This window comes from Phyllostomus hastatus, unplaced genomic scaffold (assembly GCF_019186645.2).
Source record: "Phyllostomus hastatus isolate PE091 unplaced genomic scaffold, TTU_PhHast_1.1 phas_scaffold_93, whole genome shotgun sequence".
Lineage (NCBI taxonomy): Eukaryota > Metazoa > Chordata > Mammalia > Chiroptera > Phyllostomidae > Phyllostomus > Phyllostomus hastatus.
Genome location: NW_025334042.1, coordinates 29,219,011 through 29,245,203, shown reverse-complemented (window position 1 = coordinate 29,245,203; position 26,193 = coordinate 29,219,011). Strand labels below are relative to the sequence as shown.

General features: G+C 36.0%; 1 protein-coding gene across 2 annotated transcripts in view; it reads left to right on the top strand.

Annotated features, from left to right (window-relative positions):
* The window catches only part of LRRK2 (leucine rich repeat kinase 2), a 135,098-nt gene that overhangs the window by 45,532 nt on the left and 63,373 nt on the right, over positions 1 to 26,193 (top strand). For both annotated transcript variants that reach the window (XM_045829139.1, XM_045829138.1), the window contains exons 16-25: positions 124 to 263; positions 2,236 to 2,364; positions 2,440 to 2,610; positions 9,124 to 9,382; positions 12,921 to 13,109; positions 19,612 to 19,730; positions 20,302 to 20,371; positions 20,861 to 21,078; positions 23,434 to 23,684; positions 23,954 to 24,102. In XM_045829139.1, coding sequence (XP_045685095.1) covers positions 124 to 263; positions 2,236 to 2,364; positions 2,440 to 2,610; positions 9,124 to 9,382; positions 12,921 to 13,109; positions 19,612 to 19,730; positions 20,302 to 20,371; positions 20,861 to 21,078; positions 23,434 to 23,684; positions 23,954 to 24,102 — 1,695 coding nt within the window. The remainder of the gene's footprint in view (positions 1 to 123; positions 264 to 2,235; positions 2,365 to 2,439; positions 2,611 to 9,123; positions 9,383 to 12,920; positions 13,110 to 19,611; positions 19,731 to 20,301; positions 20,372 to 20,860; positions 21,079 to 23,433; positions 23,685 to 23,953; positions 24,103 to 26,193) is intronic.

Here is a 26,193-nt window from a genome sequence, read left to right as displayed (position 1 = left end):
ACTCCAGATTTGTAGTAGATTTTTACCGATCTTTAGCTGCTGGCGGGGTGTTTTTCAATTTTTTTCTTTAGGTTTGAGATTTAAAACAATTAATTTTGTTTATTTTTTCCTTTATTCCTCTAGAAATTCAGTGTCTGGGTGTAAGTCTTATAGGATGCTTGATTATGAAGAAGACTTTATTCTTGGTAACTGGGCGTCTGTTGGCAAAAGTTCTGGTTTCCAGTTTACAGCGATTTAAGGATGTTGCTGAATTACAGATTAAAGTATGTGCATTATCTTGAAGGGAATTTGATCTTGTGCAGAGTTCTTTCAGAAGAGTTGGTGTAATCCCCACTTTACATTAATGGAGATATTCTAGTTAATTGAAAACCATCTATCATTTTGTAGTATTTTAATTGTAGATGAAGATAATTAAATTAAATCTTTAAAGATCCTGTGTTTTATCATTAAATGTCTAAAGTCAGCATTTTTTGCCACTTGTATTCTTCACCAAAGAGCAGAGAGTATGCTAAAGAAATTCCAGGTAGCTGAGCTTCATGTGCTTAGGTTGTATGTAAGTAGAAGTGGTAATTATTCTGAAGTTTGTCATTCTCTGTGTTTTGTTGTGGGCTGCTCTCCTGTAGTGATTTTGGCCCTTGATTTTTTTTTCTTGTAGTGAAAAGATATTTTAAACATTTTTCATCAAGCAAAACTTAAAATGTGATATATAATCACTGTTTTTATTAGGTATCCAAGATATTGGCTTAGGGTGAACTCAAGTGAGATTTAAGGAATAAATTATTTCAGAATTTTTTTTCCCTAATGTTGTGAAAACAAATAGTGGTTGTTTTTTTTTTTAAAGACTTTCTGCTTTGGTTGTAGTTTTTAGTAATGGAGTTTGCAACTTTCATAAACCAGACTCAGCAAATACTTTGAAGAATGGGAGCATTGACCAGGAATAATGTTGCCTAGGCTCCAACCTTTGCAGAGGCTTTATTAGTAAATGAGATAGTGGATATAAAGTTTTAATTTTTAAAGTGCTGCTGAACACAACATTCTTAGATTAAAAATGATAGTGTGTTTTATAAATCCGCTTTTTATAATGGGCCTCCACCTAGACTAATTAAAACCAGAACTGATTAAACATAATCCAAGGGAAAAGAAATGATTTTGTGCAGGTACGAAACCCTCAGTTCCTCAGTGGTGATTCATCTAGGCATACATTTTAAGATTGTTATAGTAGAGGTTGTAAACTATTGACCAGTGGGCTGAATTTGGCCTTCCAGCATATTCTGTTTGGTCAGTTCTGCATTTTATAAGCTTCTAATTTGAATTATGTGCCTTTCACACATTTGCATTACCTCTCTGTGGCTGCACTTATTTGAGTTTTCAGGGCCTCTGCCCTAGAGGTGGGTGGATGCATAAATTAACTACTTGTTGTATCAAATGTTAGGAAGTATTTGTAGAAACTCAGTGTCTTAAGTGCTCAAAATAATATTAGTATTTTGATTACTTCATTAATATATGAAATTGACAGATATTAAAAATCTAAAAACTTAATTTGATCTTTGGTGAATTTACCCAAACTAAATAATACTAAAGCCAAAAGTTCATTCTTTCCTTAAAGTATCACATGGGTAGACAGCCCAGACTGCTCTTGGCAGTATGCTTCTGTGGCTCTAAAAAGTAACAGTGTGACTGATCAGCTCTTTATACACACTTGGCTTTAAGGATGTAAACTTCAGGGTGCCTTCAGAACTTCTCTCAAATACACTTAATGTGATTGAAATCAGGAGCTCAGATTTGTCTCTTGGAGGTTAAAATTTCAGAAGAAAGCACAAAATGTTGGGGAAATGCTGGGCTACCTCAAGAAGCTAATGTGCAATATTAGAATAAAAATTCACTTTTCTGGCCTCTGGGTCTGTAACCCTGCCCACTGTGTTTTTCTAATCCTGATTGATACCTGGCTTTCATCCCGAGGGATGGCTTCAGACAGCGATTTTTAAAAGCCTCATATTACTGGATTAGGTATTTTTCCTGCTTTGTTAATTAGCATTTTATTCTCTGTATATATAGGACTTACGGGGTTGCTTCAAGGTTTATAGCTTTAAAGTACAAGCCCGGTAAATATTTCTACTTAGTTAAGGGAACAACTCAGGTTTTAAGTATCTTGTACAAGTTCTGTTTTATATTGTTTACTTGTTCTCTTTTGCTCATGATGGCTTTTGTTTTTGTTACTTTTGGTTACACTTTCAGGGATTTCAGACAGTCTTGACAGTGCTGGAATTGTCAGTGTCGTTTTCCAAGCTGTTGGTGCATTACTCCTTTGATTCAGTAATATTCCATCAGATGTCTTCTAGTATCATGGAACAGAAGGATCAGCAGGTACAGTGTTTTTTCACTTGTATGCTAACTGTTGTGTATTTAGCAGACTCTAATCTTGATTTTCATTCTTCTTAGTTCCTAAACCTCTGTTGCAAGTGCTTTGCAAAATTAGCTATGGATGAGGAGTTAAAAAGTGTGATGCTGGAGAGAGCATGCGATCAGAACAACAGCATCATGGCTGAATGCTTGCTTCTGTTGGGAGCGGATGCCAATCGAGCGAAGGAGGGAGCTTCTTTAATTTGTCAGGTAAATTTTCAAGGTGACACGTTTGCCTTTACTCTATTGACTCTGCCATTGTGTAGCTATTACTTACATCCTGTTTTTCCTCACTGCAGAATTTACCAGTATATTGCACGGCGCTTGTACTTTGTAGTACGAGTTAGGTTCATGGCATTTCAGAGGTAATAGGGTCCTTGGGTATTAATGTCTAATCCCTCATTTTATTTGTTTCCCTCCCTTGTTAAGGTTGATAAATAACTTTTCAAATGTGTCTCTTACTATGCATCTCTGTATAAACTGTTCACCAGCCACACTCCACTTAGCCCATGGCTTTATTTCATATTAATCTTTTCCAACCATTTTCTCTTTGTTTTGAGTCTCTTTGACTAGAAAGTTCTTCCCTCAGGGCACAACTTCCCACAGTAGTAAGTGGTCTTGTAGGCTGGAACCACACACTGTAGGGGGTGCCGTTCACACAGACATCCCTGCCATTGGGCACCCCCACAGCTGTGTAGCACTGTGGTCCTGCCTTTTTTCTTTGCCTTCCCTCCTGCACTGGGCAGACATCTGTCTAATTGTTCTACTTTTCCTTCCAAATGTAACATAAATCTCCTTCCTGGATAAAGCCCTCCATACACTCACCAACCTCCATGAAAAGTGAAGATTTACTTCTGTAAGTCAATGACAATTTACATATACCTCCTGAACACCTATCTTGTGAGTTGTATGTAAATAGACATGTACAATGTGCAACTTTCTGTCAATCAGTCAGAATATTGAACTCATTGCTTTGCACTGTGAATTCAATAAGCATTTACTAAAGTGTATTACATGTTATTTCAAGTTTGTCTTTGTTGTATAAATTTTAGAGTTTATAGCAGCATTCAGGGAGTACCATGTATATATTTTCTATAAATTTAATAATATTTCCAGCAAAACAATTATGTATGATTTAATATACATTATTAGATAACCAGCAGTGTACTGTTTTCTAGTCATTTGTTTTTAAAGCCTTACTTTATTTAATTTCTCTCTTGCCTAAGGATTCAAATCAATATTTCAACTGTAAGAGCATTAAGTTAGTATGAATTAGCAATCTGCTTAAAAATAAACTGAATCTGTAACTCATTTTCATGCACAATTAGTTTACACATTAAAACCAAATAATCAAGTAAGTTAAATTTAGTCAAATTTCTTTTAAGCAAGCAACACTAAAAATAGTTGCTCTTTTATTTTAAAGGTAGTTAAATTATTTCCCTCAATAACTTAGTATGTTTTTATTGTGTCTCTTTTGTGGTATTGGCATATCATTGCATGAATGTGTTTTGGATATGCCGAAGAATTGAAAAGTAACTTCTTCAAATTTTTCTTTGGGAAACAATGTACCTAAAAGCACCTTAATGCAATTACTCTACATTCTCCTCAGAAAGTGCATTCTACTTTTGTTTCAATTTATCTGACTTTTTCTACCAATAAAGAGCTTTTTATTTTTCTTCCCATGTTTTTTAAACTTAATAGCTTGCATACATATCTTTTCTTTGAAAAAAATCAGATCTTTATATCCATAGGTTTATTAAAGAATTTATCCTAGCTGTCAGATTCTTTGTTTATCAAGTAGTAAATTTCAATTAAATATGTGATAGATTGATTGAACAGGCTTTATTTTGTACTAATGCAAAAATGGTAATCAACACTATTCATGTGCCAATGCTGCATATTTAATGACTATTCCGAGCAAGGGTGGAGTTAATCTTGTTAGGCTTTCTGAATGATACAATGTGTCTGATTGGTAGAGCAGAATATGGGAGATTAATTCTGGCTATGAAAATGCATGAATAGAGAGAGACCTGAAGATAAAACTCTCCCAGTCACGATGGGATGAGCAAGTATAATGAAGTCTGAATGAAAGTCATAAACTCTTTGTGGTATTCCTTACCATCTGGGCACTGTTCTTGAGTTCTTTACACACTGAACCTTCACCACGACCCTAGGAATGGGCTCTAGCATTGCCCCCATTGTAAGGTAAGGAACTGAGGCACAGAGAGGTTAAGCGACTTGCTTAAGAACAACACTCTCCTGGTAAGTAGTGGAAAGTCTGCCTCCTGAGTGTCTGCTTTACTCTTTTTCTTTTCTTTTAGAGTTTGGGAGAAAAATTCTTTAATCAAACCAAGTTTATGTGCTCACACTTACGGCTTAACTAGAATAATTTTTCCAAATTTTTATTGTACTGAGAACCAGACAGACATTATAGCAAGAGTTCCTTCAAAATACTGGGTCCTAGGTTCCATTGTAAGACCTCTCAAAAGTGAAACTCCAAGTATTGAAATAATTTAATAATTGGCGATGAAAATAATTACCTATAGATGAAAACAGTTATCTGAGAGGTCAAAACATGCAATGCATGTCACATGCAAACACTGAAGTATTAAAAACCTTTTTTTTCTGTATTCATAGTTTGAAAACAGGGGAAGTGTCTTTTAAAAACTACCAAACTGACATAATCAATTATCTTAGAAATATTACCTGTTAAGTTACCCTTAAACTTTGTGTGTTAACCTTGGTTCACCCTGATTTAGTCCATATATGTGAATGTCAGAAACTGCTCCCTTACTTTGTCTACTGCCCCAGTAGCAACTAAGGTTTCCATTGTTCACAATCCTGTCATGTGTATGATACAGAAATAAAAATCCCCCTCTGACATTGCCATGTCTTCAGATAAGTTAGTGTCCTTATCTAGCATTTATTTTTATTTACTCCATAAACATCATGGATTGCTTTTCAATTAAAAAATATTACTTAGTGCCCTGGCTCTGGTGTGGCTCAGTGGATTTGGCCTGTGAACCAAAAGGTCACTGGTTCGAATCCCAGTCAGGACACATGCCTGGGTTGTGGGCCAGGTCCCCTGTAAGGGGCATGTGAGAGGCAGTCACACATTGATGTTTCCCTCTCTTTCTTCCTCCTTTCCCCTCTCTCTAAAAACAGATATGTAAAATTTAAAAAATACTACTTAGTGACTTCACTAATGAGTGTGATTTTTTTCAAGTTCAGGAATATCTCAAAAATAAACTTTATCACTTAGTTTTCAGTTTCAGCTAGTTGTGCCTGTACAGGATCTTAGATGGCTGAACCCAGGAGCCAGATTCATTCCTATGTACATCCATTTGGCTGTCTGAAGGAGTTGTGTGACTTCACTGAGTTCCCAGGCAAAAATTAAATTACTTTCTAAAGTTACCATGAGTTTTGTAACATGTAGAATTTTCTGTTCAATCTTGGTTTGGATATTATACCAAAAGGCACACAGAACCACACATTGTTACAGAGCAGCAGGGTAATGTAGCACAATATAGACCATGGGTGAGATTAACTTTAGGTAGAACAAGGGAGTAATTATACAGAGGTAACATTTTATCTACCATAAAAATGTACAACTTCCTCAAAACCTCAAAACAATGAAAAGACAGTCTGTTAAATAAAAACTCTACCCCAAACCTATGGTATTTGGGAAAAGGCAAAATGTTTATACAGGTGGTAGTTTTAAAAATGTAACTTTTCCTTACTATCAATTGCACATTAACATACACACACTAATTGAAAATGTGATGTAACCAGTGTCTGGAAAAGCTGATCAACATTTTGTAAGTGAATTTTCTATATAATATCGGTGTTAATACTGCACAGGTACAATTGAGCAATATTTATTTTGAAGCAAAGACAAAGGGTTTTCTTCCTCAAAGCAAGCTTTAAACATCAAAACCCATGTTTATAAAAATTTAGAACTTTTAGCAGTCTGAATATTTCAAATGAAAATCATTAAAAAATTCTCAAATGTTCTTCATATTCCAGGTGTGGCAACCTAGTTCTCTAACGTAGAACCCTCAGGGATATCTCAGTCTCTGCCCTGGCTGGATGGCTCTTTCCTTCTGCTGGCTGCATCCTTCGTTGCCCTCTCCATTATGTAGTGGTTGGTCGCTGTCTTGAGCATCAGCTTCTCCATTTGGAGTCTTTGAACCTGTTCAGTCCTTTTCTTGCTGTTTGGCCCTTTCTTCCCTTGATCTTTGGTTTTATTTGCTTCCTCATGTCCTTGTTCAGCAAGAGATTTATTTAGCACTTGTATGATTACAGAATCTCCTTTCCCAACCAAAAACATGTTCCTAAACTTGTTATACAACATTGTAGACTTTTCCATGATAGTCTGACTCACTTTGAAGTTCCATAGTGTTTTCAGTGTTGTAATCAGGTCTCTGTGTTTCTGAGCTTGTTGCATTGTGACTTGAAGTAAAACAAAAACAAGTTTGCCCAAAGCCTTAATACATCTGCTCCCTGCTTTAATCTCTTGCTTACACAGCAGATTCATAATAGTGGTGGTGTTGGGTTGTTCGTTCATTCTCAAATGCTAATTTAAAATATTTGGTTTTGATTGTTGCCTACATTAATTATAAATGAGAAGATGAGATTTCAAAGGATAATAGATTATACTTTTGATAAAGTTTGATTCTATTCTGAATTACCTTATTATTTAAATACGAAACTGCATATTTCTGAGCACTATTTTTCCTCTAATGAAGTTGAAATTACTTCCTTAATTTTCTTTTGTCTATTACACTTTCTTACAGCTGTCTATTTTCATGGCACGACATGCCTGAAGTCCGCTTAGATTGTGTTGATGCCCTAAGGAAAATACCTCTACAGAAACATATTGAGTACCTTCTATGTGGAAAGCACGATGCTAGATAAATAGTAAAGAATACAAAAGGGGTTTCCTGTTTCAATGTTTTTTCCTAAGTGTGTATTAGGAGAGGAGGCAGGATAAAACCCAATTCACCATGATACAAAGTAGGCAGTAAGTGCTATATCTTAGGGATAAAAGTTTGCTGAGCTGTAAGAGAAGGCATTTGTAATTGAGTTTTTTAGTCTTTTCCTTCTCACCTGGCTCCCTCTATCCCAAATTCCCTGTGAGCCTATAAGGGGGAGTTTAGTAATTTGTTAGTTAATTTATATGTATATATTTCTTAGGCAGTGCATGAGGCTACAGAGATACAAACAGTGACCACAGCATTCATATCTTCTGTTCCAGTTAGGAAATAGGCAGGCACATCTGGTTCAGTGTGCTAAGGACCGTGCTGAACAAAATGGGATGGGAGCTTGGAGGAGGAAGGGCGTGTGTGGCCCAGAAGGCTGGCAGCAAAGATTCACTGTGCCGGCAATTTTGAAGCTATTCCTTGCAGAATGAACTTCTTTTTGCTGGGTGAAGGGCAGAGTTAGACATTTAGGGCATGGAAATAGCACAAATGAAAGTAACTTTGCATATTGTGTTTGGGGGAATGTCCCGGGGCAGAGGGGTTTTAGAAGATTTTTAAATAGCACAGTGCCTTGGCTATATCTAGAGTACAAAGGTGCCATAGTTGCCCTGAGGAGAATATGTTGAAGGTGGGTGATGCTGGGGGCTGGTGGGAATTGAGTTGGTACCATCAAACCACAGGATTGTCCACTCGAATCCCTTAGGCACACATTAATTCTGGAGAATTCAGGAATTTCCCCCAGTCTCGTCCTTCTGCTCAGGACCTGACACCTTGGATCTTAGAGTCTTCTTTCCTTTCTTTCTTAGTCCTTAATTTTGTGTAGTGAAAGGAGCACAGCCTTTGGAGCCAGCAGATTTGCCGTCAGATCCAAGTCTCTTATTGACTGGCTCTAAGGGTTTGGACAAATCACGTATGTTTTCTATTAATCTATAAAATGGGCTAATAATTTGTGTGGCCTAGGGTTTTGTTTTTATAAGAATTATAGATCATGCATGTACAGAATTTAGCATAGTACCTGACGTGTAATACTTCCATTATCTATTATTTTGATCTTCTGTTTGTAAAACACCGCCTGCCACGCCTCTCTGAAGCAGCTCCTGAGCAGGGCCAGTGGGCTGTGCTGTAGGTTGCTCAGCGTCTCTCTGCTTACAGCGGACACTAGTTTTTGTAGCACCTAGTCAGCTAACCCACCTGGAACAGAGCTCAGAACGTAGAATATTCAGGGGAAGGTAGAAAACTGAGACACAGGATATTTCTTTGTGGAACTTCAGATTCTTGTCCTGAGGAGCTCTGGAAAACCGGAAATGATGGCTGTCTTTTGCACATGGCCTTGACAAATGTTGCACTGTTTATATTCTATGTTACAACTGAAGGCAGGGCAGGAAGCCTTTACTGCATGAAGGCACTTGTGTGCCAGCTGTCTTCCAATGAGACGAAAGCCCAGGAAATGTAAGCCTCAGTTCTTCTGACTTTGAGTTTGTGAGCTCGTTCTTCACAGCCTGTTGCCTCTTCCATGATAACCGACTCTCATGTGGCAGGTTATTTGATTTCTGCTACTCTGATATGTGTGGTGCTCATCTTCTGTCTTTTTCTAGTCTATTTCAAGGATGAATTTTACCTTATTTTGTTTCTATCTAAATTTATGGATGCAGTGAAAAGTCACCTCAGATTCAATTTACCCATCTCCCAAATGGAAGAGATACAGGTTTTTAACAGGCTTGTATATGTTTTTCTTTAACAGGTGTGCGAAAAAGCCAGCAACCCCAAACTGGTGGAACTGTTACTGAGTAGTGGGCCCCGTGAACAAGATGTGCGTAAAGCGCTGACAATAAGCATTGGGAAAGGGGATGGCCAGACCATCAGTTTGCTCTTAAGGAGGCTTGCCCTGGACCTGGCTAACAACAGCATCTGCCTTGGAGGATTTGGTATAGGAAAAATTGAACCTTCTTGGCTCGGTCCTTTATTTCCAGATAAGACATTTAATTCAAGAAAAGAAACAAGTAAGTATTTAAGAAAAACATTTGGTATGTCTTATTTTTAGTAGTATTTTTTAAGTCACTAATCTTTTAGTTAGTTTTCATTCCACCTTGGTGCAACTTAAGTCAGAAATATTGTAAGGGTTTGGGTATCTCTTTTTTTTTTTGTCATTAAATGCTTGGAAGTGATACTCTACTTAAGTTTTTTATTACCCAGCAAATACATATTTTATAAGGAGAGTACGACACTGTAGGATCTTTCTGAGGACTTACTTTTCTTTTTATATATTTTATTTATTTATTTATTTATTTTCTAAAGTATTTGTTTATTTTTAGAGAGAGGGGAAGGGAGGGAGAAAGAGAAGGAGAGAAGCATCAGTGTGTGGTTGCCTCTCTGATGCCCCCCACTGGGGACCTGGCCCACAACCCAGGCATGTGCCCTGCTGGGAATCGAACTGGGAATCGTAACCTTTAGTTTGCAGGCCTGCACTCAATCCACTGAGCCACACCAGCCAGGACTCTTTTTATATATTTTAATTTTTATTATAAAAGTAATTCACCCTGGCTGGTGTGGCTCGATGTGTTGGGCACTAGACTATGAACTGAGAGGTTGCTGGCTGGTTTGATTCCTGCTCCCAGCACATACCTGGGGTGTGGACCAGCCTCGGTTGGGGGCATGTAAGAGGCTGCTGATGGATGTTTCTCTTGCATATCAATGTTTCTCACGCTCTCTTCCCCCCTTCCCCTTTCTCTAAAAATAAATAAAATAAAAAAAAATCCCCCAAGTTCTCAGGCCTTTCACCCTGCATTGCCAATACACTTGGTCCAGAGAATTTGCATTTAAAAATGAAAAGTAATTCATGCTCATTTAACAATAGGAAAACAGTCATGAGGAAGAAAGTAACAATAACTTATTTCATCTCTTATAAGTGATACATGTAAATTTTTTATATGCTTTTTATGTGTTTACGTATACATATGCATTTAAATGTATATGTATCAATAGAAACCTACTCACATATATACTTTCATTTTCAAGTTAATATACTGTTGGTTAGAGTAATATGTTCATTAGTGGAAATAGTCAATGCTTCCCACTCCAGTTAAGGCAATGGCTGCCAAGAAAATGTATCTCTGCACTTACAAGTGTTACAACAGTGCCTTGGGAGATCCCCTGGTGAAATCTGCAACTGGCCTTTGTACACAGAGGGCAAGGAGAGACTGAAGACTGTTAGGTGGCCAGTTTAAAAAGCAAGGGAATTTAATATATGAGGCTTACGTTGTTAAATGTTATATGTAGGTCTGGACTGGTTTCAGTCATATATTCAGTCCAAGTGGGCTCAACCACACCTCAGTCTGTCAAAGGCTACATCTTTGGGACAGCTCCCACTGTAGGGACAAGGGGCAGGATGTAAAATCAAGGTCATGGCTAAGAGCTTCTGACTGCCTATGTCCAGCTCATGGATTAGCCAGCAGTCATGTCCTTCCGATGACCTCTGCCAACATTTACTTCGTATTTCAATTAAGGATGTATTCTCTTTATATTTTCAAGTTAATATATATTTTGTATATACTAAATATGTTGATGACAAGTTATCACCCAACTCTTTTAATATTTCTGTCTTTTTTACTGTCTCTCAGTTACTCACACAAAATGCATTTTTAAAGCTTGAGCTCCCAGCGGTGCCTCTGTTACCTTACTCCCACACCCACTCCCTTCCCCACAGTTCAGGCCCTAAGGACTCTCTTGTTAATAACATGTTTTCTCTATTGTCATTTCTCTGACACACCTGACAAAACTCTGTTCCTTATCAGACCAGCAGTCTGCTCTTTTTCCCTCCTTCACTGAGATGGTCGAATGCTGCTAAATTATCCATCCATGCTTATTGCTGCTTCTGTCTACTCAAGGTCCAACCTCCTTGTGGGACTTAGAACATTGCATCAGGCTGAATTCCCCTCAGTTTCTTAAAGGCTTCATGTACTCTTACTTGAATGCTTTTCCCACTGTTACTTTCTCTAATTCCCTTACCTTCTCTCTTCACCTGGCCATCTCTTCATTCTTCCTGCCTCAGCACCCTAGCAGTTTTTATAAGAAAACTGTTCCTGCCCCCATGAAGTCTGAGTGGAAGGTTCTTCTACTTGTATCCCTAACACCTTTATTTGGCAATATCCATTATTATTTTTAATGTATGTACATACATTTTTGACCTAGCAATATGCTAATAGGAATCTATGATATTGAAATTCTAAATGTACATAATAATGCATGTACAATGATGCACATTAAATTGTTGTTTATAATAGCAAAATAGTAGGAAAAAATAATAAGTATTTCCCATAAGGAACTATTAAAATTACCATAGTACATTCATGCAGTGGAATGCTTTGCAATCGATGGAAAATAACATCTAGCAAATCCAAATGTTTGGGTATAGAATGCATTATTAGCCAAAAAAAAAGGCACAGAACAGTGATTTTAGTGTGCTGAAATGGTGTTTTTTAGTATACTGTTGGTGAGCACACAAGTGGGATGTGGTAGTCGTAAATGTTTGCATATGAAAAAGAACACCTTAGGGAAAAACTGCAGCAGTGGGCTCCCTGGTTCTCTGGGGACTTTGGAGACTGATGCATGGTGATTAGATCCCATGTTTCTCAGTTCAACATGTTTCCAGGCAACAACCAGCTAACTTTAACCATTTACACCTGGTAGAGAGAAACTGTGGGCTCACTGGAGAAAAATGGAGGTAGATTTATCACTTACTTCATTCTCTTTGTTCTGTATGAAGTTTTTTTTTAACCGTAAGTCTTACCTAATTTAAAAAATATAATAATGGTATTTGATTTTCATGGATAACTTGTTTGAGTAAAGAACATTTTAGATTCATAGCTTTAAAACATTTATCAGGTACTACTGGACTGAGTCACACCCACTCATTATAATATGAACTCTGAGGGTAATATTTGAAAAAATTTTCTGGGCTATATGTAGTACAATGAGGATTCTACCCACTTATGAGAAGGATGATAACTTTAAAATTCTACCTAATTTCCCAATATATTGAATCACTTAGCAAGTAGTTTGTAAAAATAAGTATATCATTTCTTGAGAATATTCTATGTTGTAGGCATCATGCTAAACATTCTATATGCATCATTTCATTGAATCTTTTTGGTAACCCCATGCTGTGCACACTGTCCTCTTCCCTTCCCACTTGGGGACACTGCCACTGAGGGGGCTTCTATCACTCACACATGGCATTACTGTGAGGCGGGCACAGGCCTGTCTGCCTTCAAAGCCCAGGCCCTTTCCTGGTTTAAGCTGGTTTCTTAAATATTCAGCTTTGTTGTTTACACCAAAGCTTTGTATTAATTTCTGTGATGTTAATTTGAAAATTAAAATTTACTGCCTATTAAACGTGCAACATCACAGTTGTAAAGTGACTTTGGAAGTAGGAATAAACAATTTTTGAGAAGTACAAGAATATATAAAGAACTTCGGTGTATGTTTAGTTTTGCTTAATTGTTGATTTCTAAGTTGCTGATGTACCTTTTTTATTTTCAGATATAGGATGTACCTTAGCAAGAATGGTCCTCAGATACCAGATGAAAAGTGCTGCGGAAGAAGGAGCAGCCTCAGGCAGCAATGGGCACTTTTCTGAAGAAGTACTTAATAAATGTGATGAATGGACCTTCATTCCTGAGTCTTACATGGACAATGTATTTGGTCAAAGTGATGATCTAGATAGCGAAGGTATTTATTATTCAAAATGTAGTTTCCTGTCTATTTAAAAATCCTTACACACTGACATTGAAAAATAGGAGTCGAGGTAAAAACCTGATTTAATTCCTTTGGAAAAGCTTGAGGAAAACCTGTTCATTATTAGAAATAGTCAGTGCCTACTAGCTCTGGTGCAGACAGTGGCTGTAAAGCAAATGTATCTCTGCACCTGTAAGTGTTATGGTCCTTCCTTTAATTGGTGAATGGCAACTGCTGTGGTGAAACACACAGACTGGAAGTGGGTTCCACGTCCCATCAATGACTTTCTGGATTGTGTATGCCCCTGACCCTGAGTAAAGGCAGTATTGCCAACCTTCTGGGATTATTTGTAGGAATTAGATAAAATGTATATGAACTGTCTGGGAGAGTTCTTGGCAAATAGGAAGTACTTAATAAATACATATTTATCTTTATTAGAATTAAAAATAATATTAATATTTCAATAACTCATGAGATAACTGAAAAAATTAACATGGCAAAATATATAATGATAGCAATTTGGGCTGACATATTTATGCAATGCAGTTTGATCAAAAAGAAAATCTCATGTTGTAATCCAAGTATTTTTTAATTGAATTTACTAGGGTGACATTGGTTCTCAAAACCATACAGGTTTCAAGAGTACAAATCAATAGAACATCACCTGCACCCGGCATCAAGTGCCCGTTGCCCCGGGCAAAGTCTCTTTTTGTCTGCATCGCCCCCGCTTTGCCTCTTTCAACTACTCCCACTGCCCCTTTGCCTCTGAGGGGCCCCACACTGTTGTCTGTGTCTATGGGTTACGTCTATTTTTTTTTAATCCTTTTACCTTCTTTCATCCAGTCCCCAATCCCTTTCCATTCCGAAGCTCTATGTTCTCTGTGTCCATGCCTCTGTTTCTATTTTGTTTATTAGTGAGATCATATGGTATTTGTCTTTCTCTGACTGGCTTATTTCACTTAGTTTAATGATCTCCATGCCCGTCCATGCTGTTGAAAGAGGTAAGAGTTCTTTTTCAACTGCAGAGTAGTATTACGTTGTGTAAATGTACCACAGCTTTTTTGTTCTGTTTGCTCATCTACTGATGGGCACTAGGCTGTTTCCAGATCTTGGCTGTTGTAAATACTGCTGCAGTGAACCCAGAGGTGCACATATTCTTTCAAATTAGTGTTTCAGGTTTCTTTCTTAGGATATATTCTTAGAATGGGATTGCTGGGACATAGGGAAATTTTATTTTAAATTTTTGAGGTAACTCCATACTGTTATCCACAGTGGCTGCACCAGTCTGCATTCCCACCAACAGTGCACTAGGGTTCCCTCCCCTCCTCATCCTCGCCAGTACTTGTTCTTTGTTGACCTATTGATGGTAGCCATTCTGACAGGTGTGAGGTGAGATCTCATTGTGATTTTCATTTCATAAAATAAACTTTATTGAGAAATAATTACTATAAAATAAAATGTACCTCTTTTAAGTGTACATTTTCATGGATCTTGAAAATTTTATACGCTCATGTAATCATCACCACTATCAAGGTATACAGCACTTCTACCATCCATCAAGGCCCTTTGTGCCTCTTCACAACAGATTTCCCCAACTTTGGTTCATGGCAACCACTGGTTTGCTTTCAGTCACTAGAGATTACCTTAGTGTTTTCTCAAGCTGCATATAAATGGAATCATATGGAGTCCTCTTTTATGTCTGGCTGTCTCTCAGAGTGTTGTACTGTGTTATCCTCCCATTAGCAACATATGAAGAAAGTTCTGGTTGCTTTGTATCATCATCACACTACTCATTTGGTACTGTCTGTCCATTTAATTGCAGCCATTCCAGTGAGGGCATAGTTCTAGCTCGTTTGGGTTGAGTGGGGAGTGGGCATGGCTGGGGTGTGGGGAGTGGTGGGGGAAAAAAACTGTTCTTGAACAACAATAAAAAACTTAAAAAAAGAATAATTATTTCTTAGGTCACTATTGATATTGAGATTATTTTCCTGTTCTTATTGACCATTCATATATTTTCTTTGTGAAATATCTGTCTACATGTTTTGCTAATGTTTGTGTTGTCTGTTCTCTTGTTATGAGTTTGTATATATTCTGGTAGAAATCCTTCGCAAATATTTTCTCCCAGTTATACCTTGTCCTTTTATTTTCTGGTTATTTTTCAGAAAGCAGAGTTTTTAAATTTTGATAAAACTTTTGATGAAATTTTTCAATTTTTTTCATGTATGGTTTGTATTTTTTCTATTCTATTTAAGAAATCTTTTCTTATCCCAAATTAGTAGATATTTTCTCCTATGTTTCCTCATGGAAGTGTTACAGTCTTAGCTTTTACCTTTATGTCTAAAATCCATTTAAATTAGTTTTTGTGTATGGTGTCAGTGAAAGGTTGACATTTTCTTCCATGTAGGTATCTAGTTGTTTTAATGTTGCTTGTTGAAAATACCCTATTTCCTCATTGAATGAATGGCATGGTTGTTTAATTTAATAGACCATGTAGGTAAGGTTTTATTTCTGCATTCTTTGTTCTGTGCTGTTGATTTATACATTTATTCTTATGCCACTCCCCACTATCTTGATTACTTCAGTTTAACAGTAGGTCTTGAAATCAGATAGTGTTAAGTCCTCTGGTGTTGTTTTTCAAAATTGTTCTTATGAATCTAGGTTCTTTGCATTCCGTATTTATTTCAATCAAGTAATTTTATTCTGGGATTTTTGTTAGAACACATATTTATATACATTTATGTAGAATTAATCTATAAATAATGGATTTTTAATATTATAAATATATAATTAATGTATAAATAATTACCTTATATTAAATGTATAAATAAATTGAGGAGACTGTCTTAATAATGAGTCTTCTCACGTATTAGTGTAGTATATTTCCATTTATTTGTCATTTAAAGTTTCTCTCACCAATGTTTTATATTGCATGTTTTTGAAGCTATTATAAATAATATTGTATTTGAATTCCAATGTCCAATAGTTCACTGCTAATATATGGCAGTATAATTGATTTCGTTGTATCTTAATGTTATGTCCTATGAACTTGCTAAGATTTGTCTTTTTTTGTATTGTCTTATTTCACTGGCTAGTACCCCCGGTACTATGTTAAATAGAAATTGTAAGAGCACACATTATTTTCCACTTTCCAAACATAGCATGAAAGCATTCAGTTTCCTGTTATTAAGTATGATGTAGTTTTTTTCATAGCCACCCTTCATCAAGTTGAAGAACCTCCTTTTTAGCAATTGTTTGCTGAGCTTTTTTATCACTAATGCATGTTGGAAAATGCTTTCCTGTCTCTTTAATATGGCATATTTTCCCCTTTATTCTGTAAATGTGGTTAATTGTATTGATAGATTTTCTAATGTTAAACCAAACTTGCATTTCTGGGGTAATTATCACGTGGTCATGGTAATTATCATCCTAGTCTAGACACACTGCCCCTCCTTGGTCCCCCACATGGCCCTGAGTCACTCCCCATGCTGGCCCTTCACCCTCACCAGCCCTTGGGTTCCAGCACCCGAGTCTTCGTGCCAAGGGTGGTGTGTCCCGGGGGCCTTGCTGTGCCCCCACTCCTGAGCACTGGGCACTGTGGTTGGGCAGAGCTTAACATCTTTTGTAGGAATAAAGTCACCCCAACAGAAAAAAAGTCACCCCCAACAGAAAAAAGATGTATATTTTTTGTGTATAATTTGATTTGTAAAAATATATATACTTTTTGTATATAATTGGATTTGCTTTTCTAAAATTTTGTCAAGTATTTTGTATCCGTGAGGGATATTCTTCTGTAGTTTTATGTACAGAGCATTATGAGAGTAATGTTTGACTCTGGAAATGTTGGACAGTATTTCCAAGTCTACTATTATCTGAAAGAGTTTGTGTGGGGATATTTTTTCCTTAACTGTTTAATAGAATTCACCAGTAAAGCCATGTAGGTATAGACTTTTTGGAAGAGATTTTTTAATTATAAATCAAATCATTTTAGTGGATTTATTATTTTGATTGTTTAGTACATCTTGCATAGGTTTTTATAATTTGCAGACTTCAAAGAATTTGTCCATTTCATATAAGTTACCAAATTTATTTGTTTGATGTTAATTATAATAATTATTCTGTTAATCTTTGAAATATCTGTAGTGATATCTGATCTTTAATTCTTCGTAATTTGTGTCTTCTCTTATTTCTTCAGTCTAGCTCAAGGTTTATCAGTTTTATTGATCTTTTAAAGATCAGAATTTTGTTTTACTGATTTTTCCTTTATTTTTTATTTATTTTCCTTTTCATTGATTTTTTGTTCTAATCTTTATTTTCTTTACTTATTTTGATTTTATTTGTCTCTTCTTTTTATATATTCTTAATGTAGAAACTTAGAAAACAGATTTTTAGGTATTTCTTATTTTATTGTATGAACACTTACGACCAGCACAGATCCTTCCGTGAACCACTTTAGCTACATCCTTCAATGTTTGCATGTTCTGTTTACATTTGGTTTTGAAAATGTTCTGATTGCCTGTGTGATTTTTTTTGACTCATGGGTTATTTTGAAGAGTGTTTACTTTTCAAATATTGGGGAATTTTCTATATAACTTTCTCTTAGTGGTTTAAATTTAACTTTGTTGGGTCAGAGACCCTACCCTGATGATTTACATCCTTTTATATTTATTGAGATGCTTTGCACACTACCATATGGTCTATCACGGTGAATGTTCCATGTGAAATTTCAAAGAATGTATATTTGGCTAACTTGGCGCTGTCTCTTAGGTCAAATTGCTTGGTAGTGTTTTCAGGTCTTCTATATCATTACTGATCTTTCTGTGCTTGATTAGAGAAAGAAATGTAAATTGAAATTGTGGATTTGTTCATTCTTTTAATTTGATCACTTTATTATGCTTTATGTATTTTGAAGCTCTGTTACGGGGTATACAAACAATAAGGGTTATATTTTTTGATGACTTTACCCCTTTATATTGATCCAGCTTTGCATCTAGTATCATCGTTTCCTTCCTCCTGAAGAACTCCCTTTTACAGTTCTTATAATGTACCTCTATGGGAAACCCTTTGCTGATTATGGAAGCTGTCTTGCCATCACTCTGCCCCCCGAAATTCCCAGCTAAGTTAGTCTCCATGAACAATGATCTGCATCTCCTTAAGTTAGGAAAGCTATCAGGCTTCATTTAAATTCCTTCTCCCTTGCTTCTGGCCCTCAAATTGCCCCGAGGCAGAAGGCCAGGATGATCATAAGGCGCACAGTATCCGTTTCCCTCATCCAGGGACCACGCAGTCCTGCACTGTCTGTTGCCTGGTTCCTGAAGCCAGTTGTTTTCAAACACTTTGTCCAATTTTCCAGTTGTTTGTGGGAGTTGGTTCCGATTGGTGCTTCTACCTCCAACATGTCTGAAAGAAGATTTCTTCTTAAGTAGTTTTAAATAAAGGAAAACATTAGAAATGCTAACATAAAAATAATTATAAAATGTATATGTTGCTTATATAAATAATATGCTAATAGAAATTCTACAAACATAAAAAGGGGTAATTATGAAAATGTAATCGTTATAAGATATGTAAATATAATTAAATTATAAAGTCTATTCTATTAAATGCTTAAGCATAGTCATTTTAAATTTTAAGATAAATTAAATTTTAATGATAATCAAGTAGGAAGTATTTAATTTTATGATTTATATAGAATATTGTACAGTTGTTTTTTAATATGTGCTATATAGATTTTATCATTTGTTTTGGCAATTAAAAATTACTTATCCTTTTAAGACAAAGAGTGGTAGAATTTAATTTCAGAATTTTTCAGTAATGCTTTCACATTATCAATAGTAATGTGATTTATTTATTGATCTTTATTTTTTGAAAATCCATAATTTTAGAAGTAATTTTAATCTCTTTTCTCTCAAACCAATATGGCCAACTAAATGCCAGGTGTTTATTTAATGTTATTTTATGCAGAAAACGATAAAGCATGAAATTTAAATAGAGATGTACTCAAGATTGCTGAATGTTAAGTAATTTAAAGTGTGGTTTCAGTATTTAAAACAAGATTTGAAAATTTTCTAAGAAAAATCAGAGAAACAGAAAAGAATAACTTTGATCAAATTTGTGCATAAACTGTCCCTGCTTCCCGCACATGCACGTATTTATTATTGCACGTGTAACTGTGTTTCTACTCAGCTCTTTTCTTCTGTACCATGAGCTCATATGAGGCATGGATTAGTTTTCCTGCTTGTCTTTATCCAACACTTATTCAGTCTGTCTAGTCTGTGACAACCATTTGGTAAATATGTATGGATGAAAAAAAAGTAACTGAGTTTTAAAACTGAAAAGCCAACATAATTTATCATTTCTATTTTAGACATGTAACAACAAGAACTGGGCAATTTCCACGCATGGCATGGGTTTAGTCCTTTATGACTGAATGTGGCACTAGTATCTTATGGTTGAGACAATATTTCTTACTTTCCTCTATTTTATCATTTAAAAATAGGAAGTGAAGGTTCATTTCTTGAGAAAAAGAAGTCACATTCAATTAGCGTAGGAGAATTTTGCCGAGATCCTGCCTTGCAGCGCAACTCACCAGTTTTGCAAAGGCATCCCAATTCATTGGTAAGTTGACTTGTGCTTATGCTGTGCACTTTGTTATTGAGCTTTCTCTGGATAACTGAAACCACAGGCCCAAACTAGGAGCTACTGGTGCAAAAATTCCCTGGTGTATGAAAAGTTTATATCAGAATATAAGTGAATAAATAGAAATTATTTTATATTTACACTTGTAGACTTCAGTGTGTTTGGGGCATATACAGGATGGGGCAAAAGTAGGTTTATGTTTTCCTATGGAAAAAGTAGGTTAATTTTCATATGGAAAATTATACAATAACTAGTACATAATAGTATAACAATAAACTCTGTGTTTTGCGTATTCACAACTGTAAACCTACTTTTGCCACCCCCCATATGTACTAAGTACAGTTCAAAATGATTTTATCCTTTTTTTCTTCTCAGAGCTCCATGTCTCTGATGCCCAGCCTAGGTCTCTAGAGGTCTTATGGTGTGGCTGCTCCCATGATTACTTCAGTTAGCGATCCTATAGTGATTCCTAAGAAAACTAGACAGGAAATATTCTCTTTGCCCCCAAAAATGACGGTGACTGTACTATAAATATCTATCTGTTTAATAGGGACCCATTTTCAGTCATGAAGATTTACTGAAGCGGAAAAGAAAAATATTGTCTTCAGATGATTCAGTCAGTAAGTATTTCAAAGTAATTGTAAGTAAACAGATACTTTGAGCAGAATGTAGAATTTATTAACATTTCTTCTGATTGTTCAGATGTTCTTGGTGCCAGTTTCATCTTATATAATCTTCAAATCACATTTGCCTAATAATTACAAACTCTAGAAAATGAATACAATTACATATCTAAAAATTTACCGTTTATGGTATTATATAGGACCCCTTTATTTTTTCTACTCTTTTTCTGAAATGTAAATAATACCCACACCAATGTCATTCTTTATCCCTTTCTCCAGTTCTATTGTTTTTTTTTATACTAATACCACTTGATTAAACATTTATTATTTACTCTCTATCTCTGGCACTGGAATATAAGTTCCATAGTTTGTTTTTTTGCTGAATCTCCAGTGCCTTGAAGAGAATGTACACTATTAAGTGATCAGTAAACTTTTGCCAAGTTAAATTAGCTGCTTATATTTCCATTGTTTTGTCTTTGACAACAGGGTCATCGAAACTTCCATCCCACCTGAGGCAGTCAGACAGCAGTTCTTCCCTGGCTTCTGAGAGAGAATATATTACATCATTAGATCTTTCAGCAAATGAACTCAGAGAGATTGACGCCCTGAGCCAGAAGTGCTGCATAAGTGGGCACTTGGAGCATCTTGAAAAGCTGGAGCTTCACCAGAATGCACTCACGAGCTTTCCACAACGACTCTGTGAAGTAAATTTAATTTATCCTAATATCCTCGGGATATTTGAAGAGCTTTTGCATTGATATTTAACTTACATGGTTAAATCTTAAAAGGAGGTTCCACTTTTGAGTCATGGGACAGTAATTCTCCCATTCTCCTTGTTTTCACACAAATATCTTTGGGTGGTGTTCAGAAACACCTTTGAGGGGCAGCCATGGAAATGGAAATGTGGTTGAAAAGGAATTCAGGATTCTGTCCTAACGATACATGGCACACGTTGAAGTCTCTCAAGGTCTTCTGTTGGTTATACTTCAATTACTTAATTGCTGTAAAAACAGCTTGAACTGCTTAAATTAGGTAGACTGGACTGAGGCCTGGTTTGATGGCACTGGCTCTGGCGGAGCGGCCACCTGTGCGATTGCAGCAATGGTCCACCACTCCGACTGCACTCAGCCTTTTGTTTTTCCGACTGCCAAATGCAGAGGCTTGACTAACTCCCCTAGAGCACTGACTGAGTTTCAAAATTATATGTAACTTAAAAATTATTTTTTCTCAAAGTTCTTATTTCATAAAAATTAAGGAATAAAATTGCCTGCTGAGAGGGTAGTCCTCTGAAGATTGAATTTTTCATCATATTTTTGTACTATGGATCAGTTGTCAAAGAACTTAGACTGACAAGTTTCAAAAAAATTACTAACAAATGTTTAAATTATTAATCTGATTTCTTTGACTGAACTGTAAAATTTGATAAAGGATATACTGGTATTTTATTAAAGCCAGTTTGTTGCAAATACATTTTCCCTTTTCTGACTTATAAAGTTTACTATAGTTTTGAGGTATTTAAAAAGCAATATTGCATGATTTTTAAGTATATCATAGTGTATCTTTCTCCTAAAGTTTGTATATCTGAAGAGAGAGAAGAAAGAAAGGTGATCCCTTCCCCCAGTCCTGTGTAAAACGTGTCTTCTCTTTCTCTTCCTCCTCTGCCTAAAATCTCCAGGTCACAGGATGTCATTTTAAATGTCACTTCCTTATCCTCTGTTTCTCCTCTTCTTTCCTCCATACTAGGTTGGTTACCCACCTGGTTTACATTTCCTCGGCACCTGGATTTCTCCCCCAGTGCTCATTCCCCCATACATTTTTATATAAGGTATACTGTCCTCGAAACACTGTGAGCTCCTTGAGAACAGGAACTGTTTCAGGTTTGCTTGTGTCTATCCCCAGTGGCCAGTGAGGTCTGACATATAACGGAGGCTCAATCAATAATTATTGGATTAATTTGTGAAGGATTTAATAACTGAAATTTAGTAGACCTTCAATAAATATAAGTTAAAGAATAAGTAAATGAAAACTAGAATTCAGCCTAGCTGAAAGAGACAAGGAGGGAGGAGAAGAGAGAGAGGGAGAGAGAGAGAGAGAATGAGAAGAGCTATGGCAAAGTGAAATGTAGGGAATTCAAAGGCAGAACCAGCTGAGAACTTTCTCTTAAGGAAAATTTCAAATCGACACCCCTAGGTGGCAGTGTTTGTTCCTACCGAACTAAAAAAAAAAAAAAAATCCTGATTAAATCTTGGGAATAAATAATTTAAAAACTTATCTTCCTGAATAATCTGGTAGGATCTGAAACAATGGCAGAAAGTCGGAACAACTTTTGGGGCAAATATCCATTAATAAGCCTTTATAATCACATCAAATTCTTTAGAATTTCGTGTGAGGATAAATACACTGATACATAAAGAAGAGCACAGAGAAGTGGTTGTTTTGACACCCAAGCCCTTTGACAATAACTCATATCAAAGATTTAAAAATAGAAAATTTTTAAATGGAAGTTTTGCTTTATCATACTAAACTTAGAAATTGCTTAAAAATAGAGATTTGAAACAAAAAGTTTCCTAAAAAGAAGAGGTTCTAAATACAGCATGTATTATATACAGTGACTACTTTTATGGTTAAATTTTATTTATATTAAAATGTATAACAATTTCCAAAAGCTAGTGTTTAAAAAATGTATTCTCAGGATTATATTGTACTGTTTATTCATTAACTCATTAGTTTAAATATTTGAGTTTTATTCTACCTCCATTTTTACTTGTTATAGGAATAACTAAACCTTATTTTTGTGACCCTGCTTTTGAAAGCCTACCTACTATATTTTTCCTGGTTTTACCCATTTTATAGCAGAGATAGTTGGACCAGTCAGTGTACTGAAGTTCTCTTGTGTATTGTGTTTTCAGTGTGTGTGTGTGTGTGTGTGTGTGTGTGTGTGTGGAAAATTCTTAATGGTATGGAATTCTTAATTGACCAGTGGTATGAAAGGCAGAAATATTAGCTGAACTTGTTTCTCAGGTGGTTCATTTTGGAATTTTAAAATACTGTCTTTGCAGACTCTGAAGTGTTTGACACATTTGGACTTGCACAGTAATAAATTTACATCATTTCCCTCCTACTTGTTGAAAATGAATTGTATCGCCAACCTTGATGTCTCTCGGAATGACATCGGACCCTCAGTAGTTTTGGATCCTGCGGTGAAGTGTCTGACCCTGAAACAGTTTAACCTGTCATATAATCAGCTGACTTCTGTTCCTGAGAACCTCGGTGATGTGGTGGAGAAGCTGGAACAGCTCATGTTAGAAGGGTAAGAAGGTTACATTAGAGACAAAGGGTTGCCTTACATTGAGGTTTTGGAAGGTTGACAGAATATGCTGACAGTATTTCTATAGCAAAAAGTTTTATACAGTGTTATGATAAAAACTGAGGCAACTAATATCGCAACTTGTATCAGTTGACTTAAAATTTCATAATTTTAAAATCTTTGATGCTGTTCTTTGAAAGTGAATTGTTTTTATTATTTTTTAAAGCATATGAGTTCATGTAATTTAATACCCTTTTTTTCCCTATGACTAGAAATAAAATATCAGGAATGTGTTCCCCCCTGAGCCTGAAAGAGTTGAAGATTTTGAACCTCAATAAAAACCACATTTCATCCCTATCAGAGGACTTTCTTGAGGCTTGTCCTAAAGTGGAAAGTTTCAGTGCTAGAATGAATTTTCTTGGTAAGTGTTCTGTGTGAGCCTTCTCTTTACTAGTACTTTGGAATATAATAAGTCATATAGGTGGGAATTGAGAAGTATTATTTTAGTTTAAATACTGTGCTGCAGTATCAAATATAAAGTTCACTGATTGGTGATAAAAAGAAATGAGGTGTTAAACTTTGGACACAGGAAGGAAACTTAAATGTGTATTGCTAAGTAAAAGAAGGCAAGCTGAGAAGGCTACATACTGTCTGATTCCTACTATAAGACATTCTGGAAAAGGCAAGCTATGAAGACAGTAAAACACAGTAGTTTCCAGGAATTTGGAGGGAGGAAGAGAGGGATGAATGGTTGGAGAAAAAGGGATTTTAGGACCGTGGTACTACTGTGTGCTACTGTCATGTGGACACTTGTCGTTACACATTTGTCAAGAGCCGTAGAATGTATAACACAAGAGAATGAACTATGTTGTCAACTATGGATTTTAGTTAATAATGTATTAGTATTGGCTCATTAATTATAACAAAGATACTGAACTATGCAAATTATTCACAATAGAGAAAAATGTGTGTTAATGGGTGGTGGTGGTGAGGAGAGAAATGACATATGAGAAAAGTCTGTACTTTCCACCCAAATTTTCTGTAAATATGAGGTCTGTCTGGAAACAGTCCGACCATTGTTAATATGAGAATGGTTTGCATGACATTAATGTAACCTGCCAAGGAGAGTGGACTGGAATGTGCATGCGTGAACAATGACAGCTTCACTGGGGGCAGTAGATGCCATTGAGTGAGCATGTGTACCATTGTGTGGCCATTGCATTAAAAATGACTGAGCAAGTAGAGAAGTGAATCTGCATCAAATTTTGCATTAAGCTTGCAATAGTTTCTGTGGAAACTATTTGGATAATTCAGAAGGCTGCAGCTATGGCAACTAGCAATTGACAGCTTCAGCATGACAATGCATGTGCCCCCCTTACGTATCACATCTCGTGCAGAATTTTTTTTTTGCAAAATATCAAATCACCCAGGTGACTCAGCCCCACTACAGCCCAAATTTGGCACTCTGTGACTTCTGGCTTTTCCCAAAACTAAAATCACCTTTGAGAGAGAAGAGATTTCAGACTTTTGATTAGATCTGGGAAAATACGATGGGGCAGCTAATGGCAATTGGGAGAACTGTGTACAATGTTTTTTGTATCTTATATCTTCAATAAATGTCTCTTTTTCATAGTACATGGCCAGATACTTTCTGGACAGACCTCATATAATGCTACTTGAAAAAAGTCTACTTTTTGACACTGAAATTGAGAACAGGCTGACAGTGACCAGAGGGGAGAGGGGAGGGAATTTCAGGGGAAAAGGGTGAAGGGTTTGCAGGAATAAGTATAAAGGACACATGGACAAAAACAAGGGGGGCGGTGGAAATGGGAGGGAGGTAGAGAGGGCTGGGGGGTGGGTTGGGATGAGCGGAGAAGGCAGAAAACTGGATGTGAACAACAATTAAAATAAAAAAAGAAAAAATGCAACTAAATAAAAAAGAAAAAAGTCTACTTTTTAACTATTAAAAATAAAAAATGTTAATATTAAAATTTTTTTAAGTAAAAATAATTTTAGCAGGTTATTATTGACATGGACCCAAATGACAGTATCTTGGGCTACAGATAGTCATTATACCATGGTTCCTTTTATCTACTAAACTGAAAAATTTATGGCTACTTGAGCTGGATAAAACAGGAATACTGAGTTTCCCACTGAAGTTTCTTTAGAAATTTTTGGAGTATAAACATAATTAGTGTTGTTATTTTCTTAAGAAATAAAATAAATCATTGACAGTTTTCAAATTAGTAAGGTTAATGTACATTCATTGAATTCTTACTTTATGTAAGATACTATAATAATACATAGTTTGATTATTACTTTGATTAAAAGTCATGGAATATCCTTAGCATGTGAGGTAGCAGGGAACTGTGTTCCTTTGTAGCCCATCTGAATATTCTAATGTTAAGGGAATGACACTTTTACAGCAGTCAACAGGAGCTCTGCATATCTCATCTTCCCTAATGGAAGCCGTGTGCACCTTGCTGCTCAGGTGAATGTTCTATACCTGACT